Below are 26,263 nucleotides of genomic sequence, written 5' to 3'. Positions count from 1 at the left end.
TTGAATCTAAACATTATTGTAGTGCCTGAGATTTTTGGCTATATTTTAGCCAAGTAAAGAAACAAAGAAGAATTTTTCTGAATTTTTTTTAAACAGCCTCGAAGCTGTGGCAATTTTTGCGATTATGGCATTTTATCCTTTCAGCGTCATTTATGCTAAACTTTTTGCTAAACTATATTTCAGTTTTTGCGATAATGGCATTTTATCCTTTCAGCGTCATTTATGCTAAACTTTTTGCTAAACTATATTTCAATTTTTGCTAAACTATAAATTTTGGACTGCCATTATCAAATATTAGGTAAGAAAATTTAAGTCATATTAGAGAATTAAAATGATCGATGAGCTTGTTTCATTTCAGTTTGAAACGATTTTGAGTGCGAGATAAAATGCCGCGCATAAATTTTCTGCCAGACATAAATTTTTGTTCCGACTGTTTGAAAAATGGGGAAGAATTTTGTATTCGGGCGTGTTTTAATTTTTTTCCACGCAAAATCAGGTACGACCAGTTGCGAGAAAATTTTTAATTTTTGTTCTTCATTTGAGCAAATAAAGCGAGCGAGCAGGCTTGCAATTGTTTTTTTTACGAGCTTACAATATCTTGATTTAGGCCATGAAAACTTTGTTTTACTTGGATAAAATTAGTTCTTTTAAGTTTTTAGGAATCAAAAACTAATTATTGGATTTTCGTTTTTCCAGTGAATTTTCTACAAAATTTGTTGTCCAATTTACTGATTTTACTATTATTGTAGCATATGCCTAAGCTTTAGTTTTTCCTTCGGATTCTTTTATCTTGCCACACAGAAAAACGACGCTAGTTTGAAGAAACTTTGTAAATCTATCTATCTATATCTATACTATATTTAAATGCGAGTGACAGCTATCTCCCATGTTTAAGCATAATAATTTTGCATGTTCAACGAAAGAATTTTTTCATGTTTAAGCTATAGCATATATTGCAATGCTTAAGAAAATGTTTCAATTAGTTTTTCGCAAGGTCATTAATTTTTCAGTATTTTTTTGAGGCCAAATTAAGTCTGTCTGTCTGTCTGTATACCTGCTTTTTAAATTAATTTGATCATGTCTGTCTACCCGTCGCCTAATTTCTTAAATTTCATCTATTATCTATCTATCTATTATCTATTATATATTTAAATGCGGGATTCACTATCTTGCCATGTTTAAGCTTTTTCAACGTATTATTTTTGCATGTTTAACAAAAAAATATTTTCACGTTTAAGCTATATCGTATATTGCTATGGTTAAGTTTTTTTTCGATTTTCCTGTTTAAATTCAGTATTTATTTCATTCATTTTGAAATTAGCAACCTATTAGTGGGATATTGTTAGTTTTCTCTGGTTTTGCGATTCTGGCCTCCATATATGAATAAACAATTCTAGAAATTCAATTTTTAAATTTCAAGTAACAAAATAATTTACAAAACTTGAAATTCTCACCCTGTAGAAGTCAGGTCTTAAAAAAACGCATGGGATTGGGTTATTTTTATTTTTTTTGAGACGCTTTTGAATTTTTTTTTTTCATTTTTTGCAAAATTTTTACTTCGGTAGAAAACTACTCTTTCGGTTTTCAAAACAAAAGTTAACATTAAAAGGAACTTATGCTCATCTGTATGCCTGCATAATCTTCTATACTTTATCGTACTGTCTACAGCCTTCGAAAAAGTCTTTAGGGGGATTATTTGACCCAAATTTTTGAGTTTTTCCCCTTTTTAAATCAATTCTCCCAATTATGAGATTTTGGATTCATTGGATAGAATGGTTTGTTAAGTTTTTTCTGCATTTGCAGTCACGCCCATTTTTTTATACAACAAGTTATGGCCCTCGGAAAAGTTAAAATTGTGTTTTTTGACGGTTTTTTGAAATTATATATTCTTTTCTCGAAAACTACCCTGCTAATTCTTCGGTTAAGTGTTCAATCGAGAAACCCGACTTTGGAAATATTCTCTACATAAGCGGCAATGTCCATTTTTGCGGAAAATTTTATGGATTTCGAAAAAAATTTCTGAACGTTTGATCGTGCTTTAGATTATTTTTGACTTCTTAGAATCTACCTTATAAAATCTGAGATAAAGGGTTCAATCGAAAGAACTTTTTGCGATACTTTTTTCCTACAGAAGCGATGACTCTTCCAGTTTTTTGTAAGAAAAATGTAACATCTCATGGATGATTCCTTTTTCTCAAAACTTTTCAGTCTTTTCAATTATTTTATTGGAGAAACAACAAAGGTTGCTATACCCTTGCTTATCACTTGGGCAAAAAATCTTTTTATGATTTTCTCCGAAATTTTCTAAAAAACTAAAATGTTTAAAAATTCCAAAACTTTGAAGATCTCAATCCTGTTATTGGAATCTGCGAAGGTAATCTCATCTCAGAGGGTTGCGAATCTTTCCTCTGAATGTGGCTGCTCAAATTTTTGTAGTTTTCGAGATCTGACGTTTTTTAGGGTTTTTAAAATTTTTCAGAAAACTTAGGTATAAAAAGTTTCGCAAAACTTGAAATTCTCATATCTGTAGCGAGGCTCTGTTAGGATACTCTCAGGAGTTATGAATTTTGCCTCCAAAAAGACTGCTCAAAATCTTGCAGTTTTCCAGATATGACGTTTTTTGTGATTTTTTCAAAAAAATTTTTCATGAAAATTAAATTATTTTTTTTGAAAGTTTGAAAATCCTAACCTGTAGTTGGGGGATTGTCAGAGTAATCTCAGGGGTTGCAAGTTCTGCCTCCAATTAAGAATGCCCAAATCATTTTTGCTTAAGAGATACGACGATTTTTGTGATTTTTGGGAATTTTTCAGAAAACTCAAATTATCAAATAATTCGTTAAAGTGAAATTCCCAACCCTGTTGTTGTGTACTTTCAATGATTGCGAATATTGCCATCAAAATAGATTGCTCAAATTTTGGTATTTTTCGAGATGTGAATTTTTTCTGGTTTTCCTCCAGGAAAATTCCTCTTTTACAAAACTTAATGTGAAGTTTCTCAAAATTTGAATTTCCCAACGTTGTAGTTGGGTACTGTAAGAGTTGCAAATCTTGCGTCCAAATGCGGCTTCTCAATTGCTTTCAGTTTCCCAGATGTGACATTTCTTAGTAATTTTTGAATTTTTTGAAGAACTCCTATAAAACTTCACAAAATTTTATGGTTCTTCGAAATTTGTAAAAAAAAAACTTGACCAAAAAATTTTGCAAATTTTTTAATTACGAACCCTGTAATTGGGTGCTGTCAGAGCTCACTCGAAGAATAGTTTTTTGAGTTGTTGAAAGTTCGAAGCACCGGAGGTGCGGTACACGCTAGTCTATTTTTAAGACTATAGTCGAAACGTTCTGTGCTACTTGCACAGTAACCGACTATCCTTGTTAGCATTATAATTTCAGCATCATAGATGCAATCTTCCAAGCGGGCAGAATATTGGTGTTTTTTCTACTCCCAGAACGTCATGAAAAACGAAAGCATATAAAATTTATATTTAGATTTGAACTCACGGAGTCGGTATCTTCATTGCAACTGTAAAAATTCTCAGAAAATGTGATTTTTTCGAAGTGTTTTTTTTTTAAATTTCATAGCCCCATCAGCTATGTAAAGTATCAATTGATGTATGTTGCGTGTGATAACTGATTATTAAGAGCAAACTGCGTGTCTCTTTTCATTTTTGAAGAATTTAATTTTCCGCTTACTCTTTAGAAGAACAAAATATATTGCGCGTTAATGATTTTATTTTTCGTTTCAGTCGTTAAAATGGTCCCGTACGCTAATTATTCCAACTTAGAATATAACTGAAAATAATCACAGTCGAAATATTTTTTTAAGAATAATGAACGTAGTGAAGACTATATAGGTCTTGCTGATTTTTTTGTTTTTTTTTTCAGGAAAAAGTCCTAAATTATTGATGCAATTAGGTATAATGCACTTTTTGAGTTCAATTGAAATTCATCTGCTGAAAGTGACGTAATTAGCTTTCTCCAAATATGAACGTGGAAATGGTGCGAAAAATCGTTTCGAAAGTGGAATTTATTTTTAAGATTTCTCAGCGGAATGAAAACTTTTCCTAGTGATCCAGTTTTCTCAAGTTGGGTTCATGTTATCAAAACAGCGCCAATCATAAATTGTTCTAAAAATTCAACGAGCTTAAAGGGCATCTACTTTTTTCTTTGAAATTCGAAAGTGGAGATTTTTTCAAGAAAGTCTGTGTTTTTTTATGCTTGCATGCGTTCATTACTCTTTCCCAATCTTCGATTGGCTACGTTTACATTTGAATTCCGGAAAATCATATCTTTCACATGGTTTTAAAAACTTCTGTAGGAAATGCTTAGTCAAAATTTCGAGAATTGACCGAATAAAAAACACCCAAATTCGGAAAAATATCAGATTTTTTATATTTTCGAGTGTGTTTGAATCGAAGTACAAACTTACACCGTGGTGAAAATAATATTTGCAGTTAAATAGCTGATTCGGTTGCATTAGCGAAAGCAGTGTTAGAAGCGGTCAGACCAAGATATTAAACGACTGCGTCAACAATTTAAAGAAAGCTAAAGAAAAATGGAAAGTGATTTGAAATTTTGTGAAAAACGAAACCCATACTTTTTTGCATATTTGACGTAGCGATTCTGTTTTACAATAAAATTAGAATTAGAATTACAAATACAGGGTTGTTTTTAATCAGCATCGTTTGATTGCTCAACAAACTGGTTTTTGCGGAATTGTACGAAAAAAAAGTTAAATTTGCGTGGAACGAATATGGGAACAGCGGTGGAAAGAGATGAGCGAACAAGCGATTCATTATATCTCTAAATGCGTGATAGCTGAAGTAATTTCAAAAACTTACGTCGATACTCTTAATTACGTTATTTTTTATGTCTTGAGACTTGCGATTAGCAAGCTTAACAAATCGGAAGGTTGACTTTTTTCGGATAAATAATTTGTGTAATAGAATCACTGAATAGCTTGATTTATAATCAGTTCAATCTCATCGCATCAGTCTTAATTGCACATTGCCGCAGAGGTTAGGTCCATGCTGTGGACGACAAAGGTCTATGTTTCGAATCCAGTCACGATCTGTTTTTTGTAAACTGAGTATTTATGGGAGTTTCGTTTGTTTGCTTTTTATGTCTGATCGTTGGTGTTAGAAACTTTCTGTGCTGCTTGCGCAGTAGCAGACTCTTGTTGATATCCGGTTTTGTATATCTTTTATCCACAACTAGTCAAACCTGTTGATAGCAAATGCTAAAGCTGCTGCCGTACAGTTTTGGAAAAATTCTACTGAAATTACTCTTGCTGAATACGCTTGCAATTTTCAATATAATTAAAAGTGTAGGTTAATAATTTTTTCTGTGAACCTCCACGAATAACTAATGGCAATCTCTGATTTGTATGTCATTGAAAATTTTTTAATATTCCTTGAGTCAAATAAGACTTGAAGTTTCCCATATTTTAATCTCTATGTTCCGACCATCGAATGTGTAGAAAATTTTTCGGTGTTCTACAAATAAAATTAGGTTAATTTTAAATAATAGATAGCGTTGAAGGCTAAAATATGTTTTAAGAGATAAAACTAACAATTAATTTTCTAACTATTTTTGGCTTCATAATTTACGTTAAAATTCCGGGCGTTTTTCTTCAAATAAGCATTTTTATAGGATTTTTTTGCTTTTTTCGTTTGTGGATCTTTAGTTTTTTTTTAAATGGGCTTTCTGTTTTTTTCGTCTATATCTTTTGACTCCATTTTTATTGACATAGTGTCTGAATTTTTGTTAGCTTCAGGAAAATTCGATCAGACAAAAATAAAATAAACAAAATTGTCCTCGTCTGTTTTTGTTTTGAAAAATTTCAGTTTGCACTTGGCGAATGAGACATATGAGTGTGGTTGTTCACGTTCTTTCACGTTGTGCCATGAGTTTATTTGTTGTTTTTTGAAAATTTTTGGTTGCTGTCTTGTGCTTCTGCAAATCTAAACGACTGTTTTGACAACTAATTGTCCAGGATTTTTTTTGTTGTATTTTTGAGGCTAGCATATTCGCATTTTTTTTTCCAATTTGCTGATAGTGTTAAGCTGGGCGGATCTAGGGTTTTCTCGAGGGTGTGCGAATTTTGAGAAAAAAACAGGCAAGGAAACTGTTTACGAAATTCTGAATGTTGCAGAGTCCTGTTGTATCCCAAAAATTCCGGATGTTGATTTGATTTGTTTATTTCCAAGAATTTTCTTTTTAGCACAATTTTTTTGAAATCTTTTTGAATCACGATGCTTAACACAATAACATTTTTCTGAGGTTGTTTCTGATAATTTTTCTCTTTGGCATGAGAAAACATTGAATGGGGCCTTATAATTGGGTCAAACATCTCTAATGGTCCACGAAATTATTTCCATGAATTTGCTGTAAAATTGTGTTTTTCAGATAATTTTTGGTTGACATTTTAATGATATTTCAGTTGTTTTTTCTCTTTTCATTTCCCTGGTTTTTATTTTCCCGTAGCGTCAGCGTTGAAATGGCAAATTTCTGCTCAAAACTTAAAATTTATTTGATCTATGTGAAACTACCCATTCTCAAGCAACCATGTTGCCTACTCAAGAATCTCTAGAAAAAGTTTCCTTCTTTTATCTAAATGCAACTATGTGAGTGCGACTTTTTTTCCAAGAAATGTTACTCTTCTGCGTTAAGATTGGTCGAATGACCTTCTCGACAGTTTCTTCTACTTTTAAAAAGCTGTTTTTAAAGATGTTCAGAAAAATGTCGAATTTAATGTATATTATAGCCAGGGGAGGATTGAGAACTTTCTCAAGGAGTGAAAGCCTTTGATTTTAAAAAAATTGCTTGCTCCTTAACACCTCTCGAACCGTTCATTTTTACAATAAATTAGAGAGGAAGCGGCTTTTTAAAAAAATCATGGTTTTTTGAACGAAGATAAATATTACTTAAATAGTACCAAGGAAGGGGCTCTTAAAGTTAAATAGTACCAAAGAAGGGACTCGATTGAATTTCTGAGAGGGGCGTCAGCGCTTTCCTAAGTCAGCCACTGATTGAAGCCAAAAGAAAAATTTATTATCTTTTGAGCTTGAATTTGAAGTTGAAAAATCTTTTTAAAGCTATGCAAATGTTTTATGTACAAAAATATTGAAACCATGAAATATTTTAAGCTGAGTTAGTTTATTTTTTCCCATCTTTGAGATTCTGCGTCGACTTCAGTCTAATGGGCTTTGCCTGAAACATAGAATCATTTGTATTTTGTAACCCTTAAACGAATGCTCAATCGCATTGTCGTACTCCTCTCCGTCTTTTTAGGCCGATCAAACTTGATTGTTTTGCAATGCTTGAAATCTTATTCTGAGTTAAGCGCAATATCACTGATACATTTTTGAAATATGTATGCCTTGTTTATATGGGGCTATGGTGTTAACTTGCTCGGAGTATTTGTAAAATTTTAGGTGTATTTTTTGAAATTTTTGATTCCTTATAAAGTTGTCCTCACCAATTTTGGACTGGAAGCACCTTGTTTTGAGTGCAGCACAGACAGCTCCATGCTCTTGGGTCGGTTTCTCTTCAGCTGTTTCGATTGCTCTTCCGAACTGGCTAGACTGGAAGATGATCCCGCGATCGATGCCGCTTTGGAGACGTCGATGATCGATTGCGACTGGATCAGTTTTTGTAGCTTCATGTCTGTAAAAAGAAATAAAATATTTACAATTTTTAGTTGAAATCCATTATTCAAGCTGGCAGATGAAAATTTTTGCTAACAGTAAAAGTTTATTATCGGCTAATTTTTTATTGCAGTAAAAGAATTTCAAATATTATTTTTTTGTTAGTCTCACTCAGCAGAGCGCATGAAAACTGACCTGGTTGAGAAATTGATCTCGGACATTAAGTTGCTGAAAAAATGAACTTACCAATAGTGTCCTTGATATCATCCAGGTCCTGTTTGATCCTGTCCAGTCTGCTAAAGATACCAGAGCTGCTCTGCGTCTCGTTTCCTTCTGTAAATTCTTTCAGTCGTGCGATGTGAGTGTCTACTTTCTGCAACCATGAGTTGCACTCCTTCTCCAGTTTCTAAATAGAAGTGATTCCAATTCCCTATGAGATTTGAATAGCAACAAAGGACAGCTAAAAGTATTTATACAACTAATTGTTGCACTGTTCTGACTTTCCATGTCTCGGGGTATTTAGGGCTTCGCCCGCGTTTGAGAGTCTTGTATCAATTTGCTTTAACAAAACGAAAAATGTTTGACTGAGGTATTATATCGACAAGTGTTGTGCTTTTTTGACTGCCTCGTGAGAAAACGTAGTCAACGTGCAGTTTGAAAAGGGTCGAGGATGACTCTTTTTCAAACCTTTTTCAACGTTTTTTTAAATAATTTATTATAATTCCAATCCAATTTTTTCACGTCAGATTTTTTGCTTCATATTTGCATTTTTAATTGGAGAGCTTAAGTTGACTTCTTTTTGTCACATGAATTTGAGCAGAACGTTAAAAGATATCAAAAGTCAAGCTGCAAAATGTTGAAATTGAACGTAAGCTAATTTTTAGAATTTTTCCTGAAAAAAATTTCAATAAGTTAAAAAGAAATTTTAACAACCAGTGCTAAGTTTTTAAAAATTATCTGCATATAAGAATAAGAAAACTGCTCAGTTGCGTCTCTAATTATGGAATAAATTGGGATTAATTTACCTAGAAATTTTGCTAAATAAGATTTAACCAAAAAGGCCTACCTGTTCTTAGATAACTTCGTTTCGAGCAATGAAGATCTGAACAACATAATATACAGCTTGGAAATGTATAATAACATCTCAACAGTTTGGTTGTAGTTTTTTTCTTATTATTTCTTCGTTTCTTAAGAAAGCTCGAACCTTTTTGAGTTTTTATTAGTTTTGCTGGATACTGATAAAAATACTGATGAAAATAAGATTTAGGGTCTTAAGAAAACAATTTAATTTTTTCGCTCAAAGAAATCTGAAAATAGACCAGAAATTTTCTTGACTGTCTCTCAAGCTATAATTTAATGGTTGTAAATGATTTATAACCATCATTATTGGTATATTAGCTTAAAAAAATAGTTTTAAGATTCAAATAAGCGTATTCATTAAGTTCACCGTTTTTTAGAATTTGTTTACTAAATGCAGAGAAGCTTTATTAGGTTCTAATCCCACTACGACCTATTTTTTGTCCAAGTTAAAAATTTCAGTTTCAAAAAATTTTGGACCTTAAGTTTGTCTCCTTACGTTATAGTGGGTTGGTTGCTGCATAAACCAACTTTTTGCCCTTAGCAATTTTCATTGTAACTTGGAAAGTATTTTTCATTCATTTCTGTATTTTGTATTTTTTTTTAACTTTCTATAAGTTCTCATAATTTTGTTTTGCTTAAAATCTTCATTTGCCCTAAATGGTCATGGCATACGTTTCGTTAGTTTAGTGATCTAATTTTGCATTTTTGAAAGAAAAATAGAGTGTTAATTTTTTTTGTGTTACCAAAGGGGGATAAACGTAAAATTTTTAAATGTCAGAAATTGAAACTTTTTGTTTTCGGCTCAATGGACGTTTACTAAAATGTAGTCAGCTTATTTGCCGTCCGTTAAATGTTTCTGAATACTTTTAAAGCCGGCGGTTGTATTGCTGGACTTTTTTGCCTCAAATGGAACATCAAAAAATTAAAAAATTTTTACAGAACCTTTGTAATTTTTTATGGAAAATTTTACAGATGAGGTTAGTTTGACAATTTCTTCCGACTCAAAGGTTTTATTTCATCTGTTATCTGCGAGTTTGCAATGCTATGTTCACTTGGTATCGCGGATGAAGCGAAACTCCACTTCGCCTCCGTGTTAGACTAATCGGAGATATAGTTAAAAGATGAGTCTTACGAGGCCTAGGTGTGCACTTCTTGCTAAGCATACTTCTGTGCTTGTAAGTACGCGGATTATGTGTGCAGGCCTTGAAGATTCATAAAGTGATTTTCCTGTTTTGACGAACCTTAGTGACCCTTCCTTGAGTGTCGACTGTGTTGGTGTCCAGATGGAGATTGGACAGACTCTTCACCCTCTCTCTGCTACTCCTCATCCACTGACTCACTCCGTCTATGAATTCACGCGCACTTTCAAACCCCTCTCTTGCGGCCTCAAACTGCCTCTGTTTTGAGTCAAATCTGAAAGAAGAGAATCGGCTTTTACGCCACGATTTTGTCAAAAATAAAATTACTGATTAATAAAATGACTGAATAAATGAACAAGTCAATAATTATTTCCAAATTTTTTTAATAAATAATTATTTTGAACAAGGGTAATCAGTTGCTGATGTAAGTATCACAAACTTTACCGATCGAAGCTACTATCGCAAAACAATTTAAAACAAAAAGAAAAGAAAACAAGGATAGCCTTTTATTGTGGAAGTAGCACAGAATGTTCCGACCATAAAATACAATTTTTCTTTCTTTTTTTTCTAGAACTTAAGCATAATCGACAGTCATAAAAAATAAGCAAGTTGGAAAACAGTTTTAGCAGAACAATGAATAGAAAAATGAAACCACAATTGTTAAAAAAAAACATTTTTTTTTTTTTCAAATTTTTTTACAGATTTTTTTCGAACTTTGAAAAAAAAACTTGAATTTTTGATTCCACAAATGGCGCAAACAATCTCCAAAAACTAGCTTTACTAAGTTAAGTTTTCACAGCTTAAATAAAGCATGATTAAGCTAATTGAAACCCTATTTTAAGCTTTCTCCCTCACCTAATTCACACGAAATTAGAATTAAAATCAAAAATGTTTAACGAGTTTTTCTCGACACTGAGAACTTTTTGCAATTTTCTAAAGTTTCGCTCAAATCACGACTAAAAAGGCTTTAGTATGATGCATCACTCGGCTTTCTGTGATAGCTATTTGTGGAATCTGATTTAGCGTGGAAAACAAAAAATGAAGAAAAAACTAAAACACACCCAAATACAAAGTTCTTCCCAATTTTTCAAATGGTCGGAACAATTAAAAAATTGAAATTTATAGTCTTCTCAAAAGGAATTGATTGACGAAAAACAAAAAGTTTAGACCAGAGCTTAATTTTTAACACAGAAGCGAAGCTGCGCTTCGCAAACACTTGCGAAAACACGATCAAAAAGCAGCTCTGTCAAGTGAAATAAGAGAAAGTAGAAATAAGCCTCGAATTAGCAATAACTCGGCTATGTGTAAGATTCGAATATGCGACCTACTGCAATCAAGATATTTTGAGTTCTACGCAGCATCCACTCAGCCACGCAAGCTTAACAACCGATAAACACCCGACACAAATAAAGCAGCTACTTATGCCAATAAATTGCCAATTCAATTCACCAAAACTGCCACCAAATACAAATCGACTCAATTTTGCAACTAATAATTTAGAATATAACAAACTGAAGGCATCCACACTAACTTTACATGTTACAAATCGCAAAGCATAAATCTACATTATGTATAATTTATTCATTTCAAAAAGTTGCGACATATATTGAGTTAGAAAGTTTCTGAAATCGAGTTTTCATGATTGTTATGTTTGAAACAAATAGTTTTTTTTGTGTTCATTTGATGAAATAAAAATGCATCAACTGTGTTAACTTATTACTATTCGAATATCAAAGCGCATGCTATGAAAAACCTGTAAAGGTGCCCCAAAAAATGGAAAAAAGGGGAAAAAGAAGGTTCGTACTAATACACTCGCTTGGCAAGTTTAAAAATATGTATTCGAATCAAGATCAATGTTGCGTTAATATAATACCACACTCTTGCTGGCTTTCCTTGAAGTAACTAAAATTGAGCAGAAAAAAAAACAGCCCTATACGCCTTAAAGTGGTCGGATCAAAAAATATCTGAACAATTGATCAGTCACCGGCGAGATTGCTATACTAATAACTAGCCTATTGCAGCTGAAGTTTCTTTTGAAGTGGTTTGTATAAAATTTTTTCTCGAAAATCCTGATGAAATTTCATAATACGTTTTGAGTCAAGTGTAAGCACAATTGGGTGTATTTCAATTTCCAAGCTTTGAGGCTTTATTTTTGTTTAAGCGCGCCATTTATATGTTTCGCTAGTTAGAAAACTTGCTGTATCAACTAGAGAAAAAAATATGGTACGGTATCTTTGATGCGCATCTCAAAAAGCTCCGAATGAATCTTCGAACTTACTGCTCTTCCAAATCGCACCATCTTCGTTCAAATTCTGTTCGTTTAGCTGTTGACTCCTCTCTATTCAAATTAGCACCAATAGCAGTCAAATTCTGCAACATCTGCATGCGGATTTTAGCCACTTTCATCTCCAATGAAAAGCAGTTCAAACTCAGGTCTCCTTGCTCAAATCCTGCTTTGGTGAAAGTGCTCGGAGCAGTCTGTGATTCCAGTGAGCTCATCATGGTTGACAAATTAGAGTCCACTGCAGTTTGAAGAGAGTTTAGATTCTGCTCAATTTGTGAAATGTATTCAACTGCTTTCGATCTCTCTGTAAAGCCCGCTTCCATCTTTATGAAGTCTTCGACTGAAATTCAATATTTAATTTATCTCACTGGAAAATGGCTCAGGTTATATGTCAATCATATTTTGTTATAAAAAGGCATTTTGCACTAATGTTATGAGGAAATTTGGAAGCATTAATTTACGCCGGAGGGGCACCCTTAGAAAAATTTTCAGACCGATTGTTTTTTAAAAAGTTGTGCGAAAAAAAAGGTACGCGAAAAGAAACATCTAATCTTCGATAGAAAAAGGATAGCAGGACTGACAAATTGTATTTTTAAACCTAAATCTGTTTTTTTTCTTCGTTTTTTGCCCTGTATCGCACTGCTTTTCTAAATGTTCCCGAGGCATTTGGTTAAAAGAAACGTTTCAACTAGCGCACTTCTTGTTACAATCGTATCAAATGCATTTACTTTTTTTGAAATATGATATGGTCAGTTGCTTCTCAACTCTGGTGACGTCGAATGTCGTTGCCAATTGGATCATGTAATTTCCCAAGCTGTTCAAAATGGAGTTTGATTTTTTAACTGCTTCCGTCATTTTGGCATTGTTCTCCTCATTATCTGCTTTAGAGTTCAATTCATTGATTTCATCTAGCATTTTCAGAATTTCATCCAGACTTGCGTGACTGTTTGTTTTCTGAAATCATAAAAATTTGTGTAATCGGTGACTTGAATTTTCTGTTAATATCTGGGTAATTTTTATCTATGTTGTCTTTTAGGTTTCAACTCATTGTGGATAGAGAAATAATAGTTTTTCGATAATTTTTTTACAACAAACGGCCCGAAAATTTACTCTTGTGCTTAGATTCTTTTTGTTTCAACTATTGAAAATGGGGAGCAACTTTGGTGTGTTTTGTTTTTCTTTTTTTTTTATTTTCAACAAAAAATTAGGTACACAATTAGTCATTGGAAGGGGTCGAATATTATATCATACTTAAGTTCTTTCAGGTAGTTTTTTTCGGAGTTGAGAAAAACTAGTTTGAATTTTTTCAGCTTCTTTCTAATTCTGTGTGGGTAAAGCGATCGAATAACGTTCGTTATCTCAAAAATTTAGGCTAAAAAAGTTAGTTTTTTTGAAACAAAAACTAGTTAGCGCTTCATAGGCAAAAATTTGGCTTACTTTAGCCTTACCTAGGCAAAAAAAATTCCAACTTATTTTAAAATTATGTGAAACAAGATTTTGAAAAAGTTTTTGCCGTTTTTTCTTCTCGAAACCTACCCTGAAAGATCGGAAATTTGGAATTCAATCGGAAAAACAGGTTATGAAAATTTTTCCGGTATAATTGGTTTTGCAGGTCACGAGTTTGATTGAAATAATATGCTGCAGGAAAAGCCCACTACCCTGTTCAATTTCATTTCAAGTTCATATGTAAGAACGTGTAGCAGGTATCTACCCTACACTCGCTGCTAATCGCTTATTTTAGTACAGAAACCAATACGGTTTCGGGTTTTTGAAAAAAAACTCATTCTGTCTACGAATTTAGTCACTAATAATGCGTAGTTTTAACGGCGAATTATCAAATAGCTTTGATAGCTTGAAGTTTTTTTATGGCTAGTTTCCTTTTGGGCTTAATGAGGGTCAAATGAGTTCTATTTGGCGCATTGACTTCTTTCGCCTTAGCTGACGCACGTTTTTTTGATTCTGTTTATGAACATCGTCCGAGCCAAAGATATGAATTTTTTGTAGATAGTTTTTTTCGAAAACTTTTTTAGCTTAATTTTTCAGAAGCAATTTTTCCTTCTTTTTCTAACATTGTCTTGTATCGCAAATGTTGAGAAGTTCCGGTTTGTCTCTGTTTAAAAATTGGGAAAGCAGGTGTCTTTTTGTCGGGAGTTAGACATTTTAAAAGAATTTTTAAAAAGTTTTTTTTTTGTTTGTCTGCTCAAGTTTTGTCGATTTAGTAGCCACATCTCGCATTTTGTTTGTACTCTACCTGCAAGCATTGTTTAAGGTAATTTCAGCTGAGAATTAAAAAAACTTTTTCTTTCATATAAAAATTTCGAACTTTGTAAGCATTTTTCATTGAAGTTGCAAGTGCAAAGGTTGTTCGATGTAATTTCTTTGGGGACTTGAAGAATTTCATTCTTTTTAATTAAATTTTTTTTCGGCAACATTTGTGTCTGCTCAAAGATTGTTGGCTTTGTTTTCTCTTCGTAAGTTTTGTTCTGTTGCTATGTTGACATTCAAATTATGGCATCCTTGCGTAAAATGAGACATGTTTTTCCGAAAATTTTGATTTTAGTAGACTTAGTGTTTTTGAACATTTTTCGTTTTTTGCCTTGTTAGGTTTGTCTTTTATCGCAAGTGATGCGAAGCTCCGCTTTGCTGTGTGTGCGTGAAATTATTTCTATTCAGCAAAATTTTTTATCTATTAAGAAGAACGGATAACCGGTAGCTGCGCGAATAGTCGTTTGCTCCGAACACAACAAAGAAAAAAACTTTAAAAAATATACTCAGAAACTTAAACTCAGAAAAAAAACTAGAATTTAGACAGATCCGAGAGGAAAGTTTAAATTAGGTGTATTTAAAAAATGCAAGAAAAAACAAATACAAAAATTAATTTTTGCAGAAATCTTTTCTTGAAATCTATTCAGAAGAATGCGCTAAAACAAGCTTCGAAAACTAATTCTACTGGATTGAAAAAAAAATCCGCGGCTTAACGTTTTTATAAGGCTATTATAAGCTTATCATATGACCTCCGTTACATTAATGCTTGAAGTTAGACTAAACCTCAAAAACTTCAAACCAATTTTTTTCGACACTGGAAAAAACGAATCGCGACTGAAACCGATTCAATATAAATTATTTTTTGACTCTTTTCGATGATTGTTTTTAGTATTGATTTCGCGTAGCAAAAAAATTAAAACACATTCGAAGACAATTTTCCTCCATAATTTCATTGCTGGGAACAAAAATGATCATGATCTTGGTGTCTTTTATAAAATCGAATGGTTGCTGGTTTTTAATAAAGCAGCAAAATTTTAGATGGTTTTTTGCTTGCGACGCTTGTTTCATATTACGAGGCTTTTTTGTGCAGTATATTGCATGTTTAGCGCAACTCATCATACTTAGTGTCAAAAAATTTCACTTTAGTAAGCCTGAAAACTTCAGCTACACTATTTGAAAAACTTACGGTACATTATCTTCAATTTCGAATTTAAAAAACAAACGCATGCTAAAACTAGTTTATGTGGTTCTTGCTCAACTACCGGTTAAATTTTGTGTTAAATGTTCCATTTCTTGGAAAAAAAAGACAAAATAATTGAGCTATTTAATTTTTAATTTTTTTCTTTGGTTAATTTTCAATTCTTTAAACAAGAATTCTCTAAATGTTTTTGACAGTATGCTTATAGCAGCATAAGCAAATTGTTGACCTGTGTTCAGTTAGAACAATAAATTACGAGATTTTTCCGACCTTCAAAATAGTGACGTAATTTTTATGCTCAGGGTAGTGTTTATGCTAGAGCAATTTCGGTTTTTACTTAAACGAAAGTTTGTTGCCAACTAAAAATGCGAAATATATTTTTCCGCGTAGCAATTTTGTCGAATAAATCTGGCTCAAAAACTATTCCAAATTGAATTGAGGCTTGCTGATTGTTCCAAATAATGTGTTAGTAGATGCGAAATATTTTTATTTTGTGTCTTACATAGGATATTTGAAGTTTTTTAAAATGATTGTTTAATGTTTTTATTTGAAATTTCTGTCGACATGTTAAACAAACTTTGCTTCCGAAATTTTAAATACTATTGAGAACATTCAGGACTTGTTCAAAATTCAACTGTCTTGTTAAACGGCGTTTTTTAATTGCCAATTTGACCAATATGTCATAATTTTAACACCTCATCTTTCCAATATTTTATAACGAGCAAGCTTCAAAACAACGCGTCCTCGAAATCCTTCCAAATTGAATTTTAAAATGTCAATTACTATGTTAATGTGTTTCTAGACGTGAAATTAAATCACCTTGTGCGTTATGTGTTTGAGAATTTCGAAAAAGATAAATATTTACCAGAGACAACTTCAGACACGTTAAAAGCAGTCCGAACATTTACGTCTCCTGTTTGATATGCGCAGTCTTGCTCTCGTTTTTAAAGAAAGTAAAGGAATTTTTTGAAATTCGGTGCAGATTTTGACAATTTTTTTAACATTTGATATTTGATTGGAACTTTTATCAAATCAATTTTAAATTTAGCTCGAATAAAAAGTTATTGTTCCGACTTTCAAAGAAAGTGCGGAATATTTATGTTTGAGGTGGTTTTTTGTTCAGTTATTAATCGAGTTAAACTAAGCCTTTTTCTGACAAATTTTTGCACCATCTGAGAGATATTGTTGTCCTGAGCTGAAATTCAAAAGATATTTCACCTGTGATTCTTTTTTCGTAAAGTTATTGCGCGATATATTGCATTCTTATAAGACGCATGAGCGGCTAATTAATGCATTCCAAATTGAATTGAGACCAGTAATTTATTCTTCCGATAACAATACGAAACGTTTAACATTCCCTCTGTTTTTCTACATATTGTGTGCGGGGATAAAAGGAGGAAACAGTGAAAAAAAAAACGTTTTTCTTCATTTTTATCAATTACTTTGTCAATTGTTCAAGCAAAAACTTTTAAAATTGGCCTTAAAGTGCAACTGGAACCCTGAGATACGACCTGTTTTCAATTTGTGGTGATTTTTTGTGAAACTCTGCATTTTGAAAATTGGCCAAGGTTTCCTGTTTTCTAGTTTTAATACTTATGTGGCGATTTATTCCGGCTTGGAAATCATCTCAAAATGAAATAAAGCACTTTTTTGGTTGAGGGGGTTTTCCACAACAATATTTTTTTTTTGAATTTTTTATCAAATTTTTATACCAAAAGCTACTGCACTGCCGACAGAGGGAGAGTATGATCATTCAGGGTTTCACAACAATACGAGTAATTTTGTTTGGCTTCAATTTAAATTCTTTTAAAATTTGGGAAAATTTTATAGAATCGATGTGCAGCTAACTTCACTCCTGGACACATGGTTTCACCATGTAGATTTTCTTGAATATATTTTGGCTAAGTTGCATCATTTTTAATGGCAGAACTTTGTGTACTTCAAAAAATGAAGATGTTCGAAAAAAAACATGAAACTGTTTGAAATAATATGAAACAGATTACCATTTCTTTGGCACTGTTGGCTCTATTCATCTTCGTCTGCACTGATATTTTCATTTTCTTCAGTATTTCATTTAACTGCTTCGGATGGCTACTGAATGTGACTGTGTTCCAAGATTCGGATTCCAGCTGTTTTAGTGTAGTAGTGATGTTTTCATTCGTTTTCATCAATTCTGATGATTTCACGATGTTCTTCTCAATCTCCGAAACAAGCATCTAAAATTAGTGAAATATTTCAAAAAATTTATTCAAGCTATTTAAGCAGTTTTTTGGGTTTATACCTCCATGTTTTCTTTCTGCGCAGTTAAACAGTCGATGCCAATTTTCTGCAATATATCACCCAAACCGTGACTCAATGTTGCTTCCGTGTTGACTATTTCCAGCATCGCTTCACGTACCACTTTAAGGGTTCCAATTCTGAAAAAATATATATCACAAAATCTCATACAAATAAGTTTCATTAAAAAAATTTGAATAACTGTGTGTTTTTGTAACATAGTATGATATTTCTAATAGAGATCTAATCACCTTGTGGCGTATCGGTTGCAGAAATTTTCGGCGCTGGCCATTTTTTGTTGCACAAGACTCCAGAATGACTCAACACTCTCTGGTGAGCAGGCAGTCAAATGCGTTGCTGATGTTTCTCGGAAAGAAATCAACTCGCCTATAACTTCTTGCAACTCAACGAGGAGTTTTTCCGTTTCCTATAATGCATGAAGCACATAATGTGTGAAGTTGTTTCCTAATAGAAATTCATGAATTTGGTTATCATATATGGAGTTCTTTGTTACCATGCCAATTTTTCGTACGAAAGAAAAACGCGGTTAAAAAAGTCTCATATGTCAAAGTTAAGAGGTGGGTGAAAAGGAAAAAGCCGGGAAGTTCTGATTCGAATAAATTTCTAAATGGTACCTCTAAGTTTTGACTTCTCTGTAGCAACGCTCGGTCAACATTTAGGGTCGTATTCATTAGGATTTCATCCAACATCTCGATGCTGTGAGTCAATGTTCGGATTCTGCTAGTTGACTTCGCAACAATATTCAACTGTTCAAGTAGAATTCGGATTTTACCCTCTAAATTTTCCGTGTTTTGTTTCGTGGTTTCGTAATTTTCGTTTTCGTTAAAGCATTCGAGTTCAATCTTCATTACCTAAAACAAAGTCGATATTTAGCTAGTTTTGCGACCACCCATATATTGATTTTGAGGGGTGAGCGATTGCCCAACAAGCGTATTTTTGGGTCAAAGTGTGTCAAGCAGATCCAAAAACATTAAAAGACACAAGTGTGATGAAATCAAGTCTCACATTTTTGCCTTTAATAGTAAGAGAGTGAATTCACGTACAAGCCTTACAACATGCCTGAGAACACTCGAATTAAAGCGCTATCTCAAGTACAAAGGGATATATTTTGCATATAGCAAAGTATTAAATTGACCTAAGAGCATGTCTCAATCCAATTTGGAACGATTTATAGGACGGATTAAATTTCCGCCAACGCGTTAATAGCACAAAAAAAACGCGGGTACAGCAATACATTTCGAATGATATTTAAAAAGTCCGTCAAATATTATTAGTTTTAAAACCTCAATTTCAAAACATCAATGAACAGTAGATTGAGCAGCCGAAATATTTCCAAGTCTTCAATGGAATCCACCAACCAATTGAAAAAACTGTACTAATAGTTTTGACTTTCGAAGAAAGTGACGGAATATTTGTGCTCGGAGTGGATTTTGGATCCAGACGAAATTCGATTTTCTATTTAGCAGGTTTTAATGGTTTTTGAAACCATTCGAAAAGTATTGATGTCTGAGCTCAAATTTAAAAGATATATAAACATTGGCAATATGGCCAATTTTGAACTATTAACGCGCGATACATTTTGCGCTATTAACGCGTAAGTGGAGATTTAATCCGTCGTACAAATCATTCGAAATTGATTAAAGCAGGCTATTGGTCACAAGTTCTACGTTACTAGAAGTGCAATCTATCACTTTGTACTTTATATGGCTTGAGGGGGATGGTTTTAAATAATTTTTAAAAATATTTCAATTTGTCTTCATTTTAAAGATGTTTTCATTAAAGAAAAATTCATCAATATTTTACAGCAAACACTGCTTCATAGAGCTTGAGAGGCAGTCGGAATATGAGCAGTCTTCGCACTGATATGAGCAGTCTTGTTTGTTTTAATTTGAAATTCAGTGTAAACAAATTTTTCAATGTGACAACTTAAAGAGTGTCCCTTGTGTTCCACGTTATATATTATGGCTGAAAAAAATAATAAGAGCAAGTTAATACATTTCAAATTAATTTGGTCCGCTTTTTGTTCCGAATTCCAAAAAATTGGCAGATTGTTTACGCTTGTTAAGTTTTTCTCCAGACGAACTTCGAGTTGTTGTAAGCTAGCCTATTTGACGGAATGTTTATATCATCTGAACGATATTGCTGTCCTTAGCTCAAAATCAGAAATGTATTTTACGTGCTTCCATTTTGGGTAAAGTTATGGGGGTTTCAATATTGCCAATTTTGTAAGTTTGGGATAGCTAACGCGCGAATTCGCCACTAACGCTTAACCTTTTGCTTAACTGTTAGTAGCGAAGTAAATCTTTCAAATTCAAGTCAGATAGGCATTTTGTTTTTAACGCTATGATACTTGACACAAATGTAATACTTTGTAGTAGCGTATTAGGGATAAATGCTAAAAACTGCTTCCGTTTTTTGGACTCGAATTTTATCGTAGTGCATTCCACTGCAGAGTGCACAAGCATCTGTTTGTGAGCTTCGAATAATGTAAGTCGATTTCACTAAAAGACCAAATTCTAGATTTCTTCCGCACCTTAATATTTTAAAGTTTACTTTAAGTTGAAATTCGGCCCCGCTTCAGTCAAGAAATTCGAAAATCCGCCTCTCTCAGTGCAATAAATTTTTCTATTTTTTTTTGGAAGAAGAAAGGCTATTTCATCGACGTTATATCTCGTCCTAAATATGTGTTTGCTAAAAAAGTATCCTAATTTATCAAGAATCTAACCTGAATTTTTGATAGAATAGATACTAAATAGTCCCAGTTCAGCGTCATAGTCCCCCAAGATTGCATCTTGTTTTTCCACATCGTCATGAATGAGTTCGACCTGACCTTTTTCTCATCTTCGGTCAAATCTCCAATCACCGTTGCTTTAGTTTGAGAAAACAGCCTCTGAACCCTTGTTTTCACCTTTTGCAGCTTTGATTTGACTGCCTTGGCTAATACTTTAACCTCTGTTGTTGCATCAGTGAACATGCTACTTTCTAGTTCGAGATAAATTTTCTCGAGATTTGTTAAGATTTCTTTCAATGAGTGCAAAATATCTTCTTTTGACTCGGGTGGATCTGAGATCAAATCTTTGTAAGAAGAGTCCAATGATTCCATGTTGTTACGATGCTCAGTCAGTAAATCTAGAATCTCTTTTTCAACCAAATCTTCGAAGTTTTGTTTCAGCACCTTTTTCAACCCGTTTTCAAGTAGCTCGATCTTTGTTTCCAGTTCGCTGTAGAACGGACTCAAAATTTTTGCCAAACTTATTTTGTCCAGAACTGGTAAAAACTTCTGCTCGATAGAGTTAAGTGTTTCGATACAACTCTCCACTAATTTTTGTGACATATTAAAAGCGACTTTATCAACTTGATTATTCAGGAGTTTCTCGATCTGTTTAAAATTCAACCCGATCGTCTTGAGGGGTGATTGTGTTTTTATCAGATCACTTTGCTTGCAGTGCAAAAAGTTGCTCGTCTTTTCTATTTCTTCCTTAAAGTTTGAAATTGTCTCTCCGAAGTTTGCATTGAGGGTTTTCAAAATCGGATGCAGCTCGTACTTTGCTATATCTTCGGACCAATTTTTTAACTCATCCGCGATTCTCAAAATGTTCTCGGAATTGTTGATTTTTGTCTGAAATTAAAGAGGCGTGAAAATCAAAAACTACTATTCTCTAAGTGATAGAAAATGTTATGTTACCGATAGTATGTCAGAGACATCTTCAAAAGAATCTCGTCCATAGATCCAAAATGTGTCGAGAGGGTTTTTCTCGTTCCAAGCTGATACTTCCGATAGTTCAGCCAGTTTTACTTGGATTTCCGTCAAAAACGGACCCTGAAAACACAGATCGGCGATCATGGCCAATTTTAGAGACACTTTTAAAAAAAAAAAACTGGAAATTTTGCTACGTTTAGTCAAGCTTCGATTTTGACTTGCTTGTAAAAAAAAGACAGTTGAGCTTTAATTAAAATGGAACCGAAAAATAACCATAAATGCACGAAAGTGTCTTAATTAGTGTTGCAGCAGCGGTTTTCTGCAAAGAGCTGAACAGTTTGTAGTTCGTATGCTGGTCGTTTCCCCCGTGGATAAATATTGTTTATTATTTTCCTTTAAAGCTTACGTCTTTGTTTTCCGCGATGGTCGAGGTGCTTTTCTTTTTCTTAAACTGCCCAGCCGTCTCTTTGTTATTCTGCTGATTCAGTTTGCGTTTGTGCACATCTAGTTTTCTCTGCATCTCCTGCAGTTTGCTCCTTATCTTCTGTGCACTTTCAGTTGGAATCAGAGTAGCGTGTTTCTGCAGGAATGATGACGCGAACTGTTTGATCTCATCGGCTACTCTGATTTCCGACTCTAGATTGAGTGATTTCATCTGAAAAAATGGAATATTTTTAATTTGGCACAAAAGCCAAGCTAAGTGAATAAACTGAAAGATGCAAAAATGATTTCAAAATTGCTTTTAAACGATTTTTTAGCACATCCAACTATCTGATCCACATAAAAATGCTGCAACATAACAAGTTAAATCGGTATGTTTTGATGATTTTCCTTTTTGAGAATAATAATTAAGGTGTAACCAAGCGTTTTAGAGCCTATATATGAAGACGTTATTTACATATGTACCAAAATTCTTGGCCATAGGATAATTTGAATTAAAGATGCTTTTTTTCGAGTTGAAAACCACTGATGAGGAATATAAAGGTTTTTGTAGACCAAGAATTGCAAAAAATGAGCTGCCTTATTTTTTCCAGATCTTACTTCATTTAGCATCACAGTGGAATGACTCTCCGATCCTTTGCTTGCTTCGCCTTTGATGTCTTCCGCCATCCATTTTATGAATGTGTTTACAGGACTCAGAAGAATTTCTACCACTTCAGGGGTGACAACCAGAGCTGAAAAAATTGTTATTCGCTTGCCATACGTTTATTCCAAGGTGTCATTCGAGCTAATTGTAGAGGTTTTTTATCTCATTTCAAAAGTTGAGTTCTGCTCCGAACACTCGCGTAGAGTTGACAGGAACTCTGGCAAAGGAGTTGCTCAATTGTAAGATTTTTGACGCGGTTTTAGGTACCTCAAAAAACCTGCGGAGATGCAAGTGTGTATCAAAGTATGGCCGGCCCCATCGATTGTGATTCGAAAAAAAAATATTGGCAAACGTCGCGATGGGGGGGGGGGGGGATTTTCGGCTTATTAGCAAGCCATTTTTGGCGGAATTATTTTCTACCAGCTGAAATATATTGTTTCTTAAGCTCAAGTTTAAAAAGATATTTCATCTGTGGTCATTTCTCTTAAAGATATGGTGGTTTAAAGATTGCCAATTTGAGTCAACTAACGCGCGACAAATTTTTTTGTTATTTACGGAAAGCGGCGTTTTAATCAGGCTTAGCAATGGCTCCAAATTGAACTTAGGCGTGCTATTTATTCTAGTCCATACGTTAATATATGCTAAATATATCACTTGTTAAATTAAATTTTTTCTATTTTTTATACTTCATCAGTTTTTTAAGTTAACAATACTATATAGACGTTAAAGGGCAGTTGAAACAATCAAGGCTTCGGCTTGATACGAGCAGTCTTGTTACTCTTGCCCTAAAATAACTTTAGGCACAAAATTGTCAAAATTACAAATGGTAAATTTAACTTCCGTTCTGAATTAATTTCTAATTTTTTGTGTCTCCAGCACAATTGTTCAGAGATAACGAATACGCCCGGGACGGCAAGGGTTCAGGGTTCAAATCCGAGAGGACTTTTTTCAAACGGGAAATTTTCCGTTTCACAAAAAAATTTTCGGCTCTTTATTTATCTGCTTATGTTTTGTCGGCTTAGTTGGCATATTGTAGAATTGTTGTTTTGTTTTAGTTTTTACTGTTCTGACTGTTCATTTGAACGATGAGTGATCACGCTGAAACCTGTGATTGGTTGATTTAAATGTTTAATAAAAATTTGCATAAAAATATCTTTTCTGAAATTAATTTCAATTTCCCTTTGAATGTATTTCTGCATTGATGACTCTAGTCGGAGCATTTTGTGCTCATTGCACAGCAACCGGTTACTTTTACTCGCTTTTGCTTTGCTGCCGAGCTTTTTTTGTGGTATCAGAAGTGTGGCGAAGCTGTGCATCGCCTCTGCATTTATTTATACTTTAAGGAATGTCTTGTGCTTTGTCGTATATATTATTTCATATATGCGTGTGTTGTAACTTTGGATAAAAGGGGCTGCCGTGGATGCAACACAGTTCGCAAAAAAGTTCTGAGGTTTCTTTGTCAGCATGCTGACAAAGAAACAATTTTTTTGTTTCTTTGTCAGCATATGTTATATATACTCGGGGGCATAGCTAATTTATCTTCCATGATTATTTACTTTTAGATTAATTTTTCTATTTTGTGCTCCAACTGGGAAAAGTTCTTTCGGAACTTTCGACTTCCGTAACAATGAATCAAACAAAAAAAATTTTGAGGTAGAGTGCGCATAAAAGTACTTTTTTTCTGATCAAAAGTCTTTCAGAAAAGTTTATTTAACGTTTACTTGTCACGCAAAAGTTTTAGACAAAATGATGTTTTTTTTTGCTTTGACCATTCTTGAAAGAGTGAAGGAACTATCGCGTGGTGAAGTTTCTTTCTACTCAGCTGTAGGTATCTTGAAAAAACTCCTAGTATGGCTTCAATTTATAGTTTTTTCTGTTGTAATTCAGATTTTCAATAGATGTCTTACTGAAGAGTCTCTCAGGTCTGGTTTTTTATCCAATTGATGGTTGGATGAAAAAGAGAGCCCGATCTGATTCTACTTTGCTTTTAAAAATATTTTAAGCTAACTTTACTCTCTTGTTTTTAACTTATTACCAATCTCCTCCCCTTACCTAAATTGAATTTAGCGTGTTAGTTGAGTTTTTTTTTGTCAATTTGTTTTGTATGAGATGTATCCGCTTCTCTAAAATGTTTGCAAAGTTGCTTGTCTTATGGTTGATTAAGCTCAAATAATGGAGCAGTGATTTAGACTAATGATACTGAATGATTCAGCTCTGCGTTTTTATTCGGAAACACACTAATTCAAAGAAAATTTACAAAAGGGTCTCTCAGTGCCGACAAAAGCAGGTCTGATTTTTCATCCAGTTGACGGCTTGATGCGAACGAGAGCGCAATCTGATTCTACTGTGCTTTTAAGAATCGTTTGAGCTATTTTCACTCTGTTGTCTTAAACTTATTACCAATCCCCTCCCCGTACCTAAGTTGAGTTTGGCGTGATAAGTGAGATTGTATTTGGCAATTTTGTTCTGTATGAGATGTATCCGCTTTACTAAAGCGTTTTCAAAAATGCTTGACTTTTGGTTGATTAAGCTCAAAAGAAGCAGTGGTTTTAGAGTAAAGACCCTGAATGATTCAGCTTTGGGTCATTATTCGGGAAAACACTAATTCAAAGAAAATTTACAAAAGGGTCTCTCAGTGACGACAAAACAGGTCTTGTTTTTTCCCGTTAATGGCGTAATGATACAGAGAGCCAAATCGGTTTCTTGCGTGCTTCTAGCAATTTTTTATCCAGTTGATGGCTTGATGAAAAAGAGAGCCCAATCTGATTCTACTGTGCTTTTAATTATATTTTGAGCTATTTTGGCTTCATTGTTTTTTAGCTTATTACCAATCCCCTCCCCGTACCAAAGTTGGATTTGTCGTGATAGGTGAGATTCTACTTGGCAATTTTGTTTTGTATGAGATGTATCCGCTTTACTAAAACGTTTTCAAAATTGCTTGTCTTTTGGTTCATTAAGCTCAAATTGAGCAGTGGTTTTAGACTAATGACCCTGAATGATTCAGCTCTGCGTTGTTATTCGGGAAAACACTAAAAAGAAAAAGTCCGGGAAAAAGAAGTTAATTTACCGGATCTCCACTGCTTTTCGCTCTTCGAGTCTGGTTGACTGGAGATCGAGTCAGTTGATTTGGTTCGCTGTCGTAAAGGAGACTTTAGCCCAGGTGCTGAAAGGTAAATATTAGACTATAACAAGGACAGCGGATGCTGTACGAGTATCATAGTATCGTCCGACCACATTCATGGGAAAACTACAAAAAATATATTTTCTTGTTTTAATTTAGTGTCGTTTTTGGTACACGGTGTGATGAAAGAACTATACAAACTCTTTGAAACTTAGTAAATTAGTAAAGAAAATTTGTCGCAAAAAAGTGAATAACAAACAAAATATGAAAACAAAATCAAAAAAAAATTCCAAAATTGTTTAAAATTTTTTTGCCCTGATGTTTTTAGAAAACTTTTTTTTGCCCAGGAAACGCTTTTTTTGTAAAATCAAGTGTTCTTAGTCTAAATTTTATATAATGAACGTTTTTCGATAGCTTTACTCGCTCGAAATTAGATTTAAACTCA

At 33.5% G+C, this 26,263-nt stretch overlaps 1 protein-coding gene across 1 annotated transcript in view; it reads right to left on the bottom strand.

Annotated features, from left to right (window-relative positions):
• Nucleotides 1–7,068: 7,068 nt before the first annotated feature.
• The window catches only part of LOC134839210 (uncharacterized), a 42,422-nt gene continuing 23,227 nt past the window's right edge, over nucleotides 7,069–26,263 (bottom strand). The window contains exons 4-18 of the mRNA XM_063854688.1: nucleotides 25,765–25,860; nucleotides 22,652–22,785; nucleotides 22,017–22,265; nucleotides 21,596–21,730; nucleotides 20,636–21,529; nucleotides 18,525–18,761; nucleotides 18,141–18,316; nucleotides 17,894–18,029; nucleotides 17,616–17,828; nucleotides 12,878–13,103; nucleotides 12,144–12,489; nucleotides 9,968–10,139; nucleotides 7,893–8,052; nucleotides 7,478–7,665; nucleotides 7,069–7,209 (exon numbers count right to left, since the gene is read on the bottom strand). Coding sequence (XP_063710758.1) covers nucleotides 7,156–7,209; nucleotides 7,478–7,665; nucleotides 7,893–8,052; nucleotides 9,968–10,139; nucleotides 12,144–12,489; nucleotides 12,878–13,103; nucleotides 17,616–17,828; nucleotides 17,894–18,029; nucleotides 18,141–18,316; nucleotides 18,525–18,761; nucleotides 20,636–21,529; nucleotides 21,596–21,730; nucleotides 22,017–22,265; nucleotides 22,652–22,785; nucleotides 25,765–25,860 — 3,416 coding nt within the window. The 3' untranslated portion in view covers nucleotides 7,069–7,155. The remainder of the gene's footprint in view (nucleotides 7,210–7,477; nucleotides 7,666–7,892; nucleotides 8,053–9,967; nucleotides 10,140–12,143; nucleotides 12,490–12,877; nucleotides 13,104–17,615; nucleotides 17,829–17,893; nucleotides 18,030–18,140; nucleotides 18,317–18,524; nucleotides 18,762–20,635; nucleotides 21,530–21,595; nucleotides 21,731–22,016; nucleotides 22,266–22,651; nucleotides 22,786–25,764; nucleotides 25,861–26,263) is intronic.

This window comes from Symsagittifera roscoffensis, chromosome 1 (assembly GCF_963678635.1).
Source record: "Symsagittifera roscoffensis chromosome 1, txSymRosc1.1, whole genome shotgun sequence".
In the NCBI taxonomy this organism is placed as follows: Eukaryota; Metazoa; Xenacoelomorpha; order Acoela; family Convolutidae; genus Symsagittifera; species Symsagittifera roscoffensis.
Note: the sequence above shows the minus strand (reverse complement) of the source record. Positions and strands in the feature narration are given on the sequence as shown.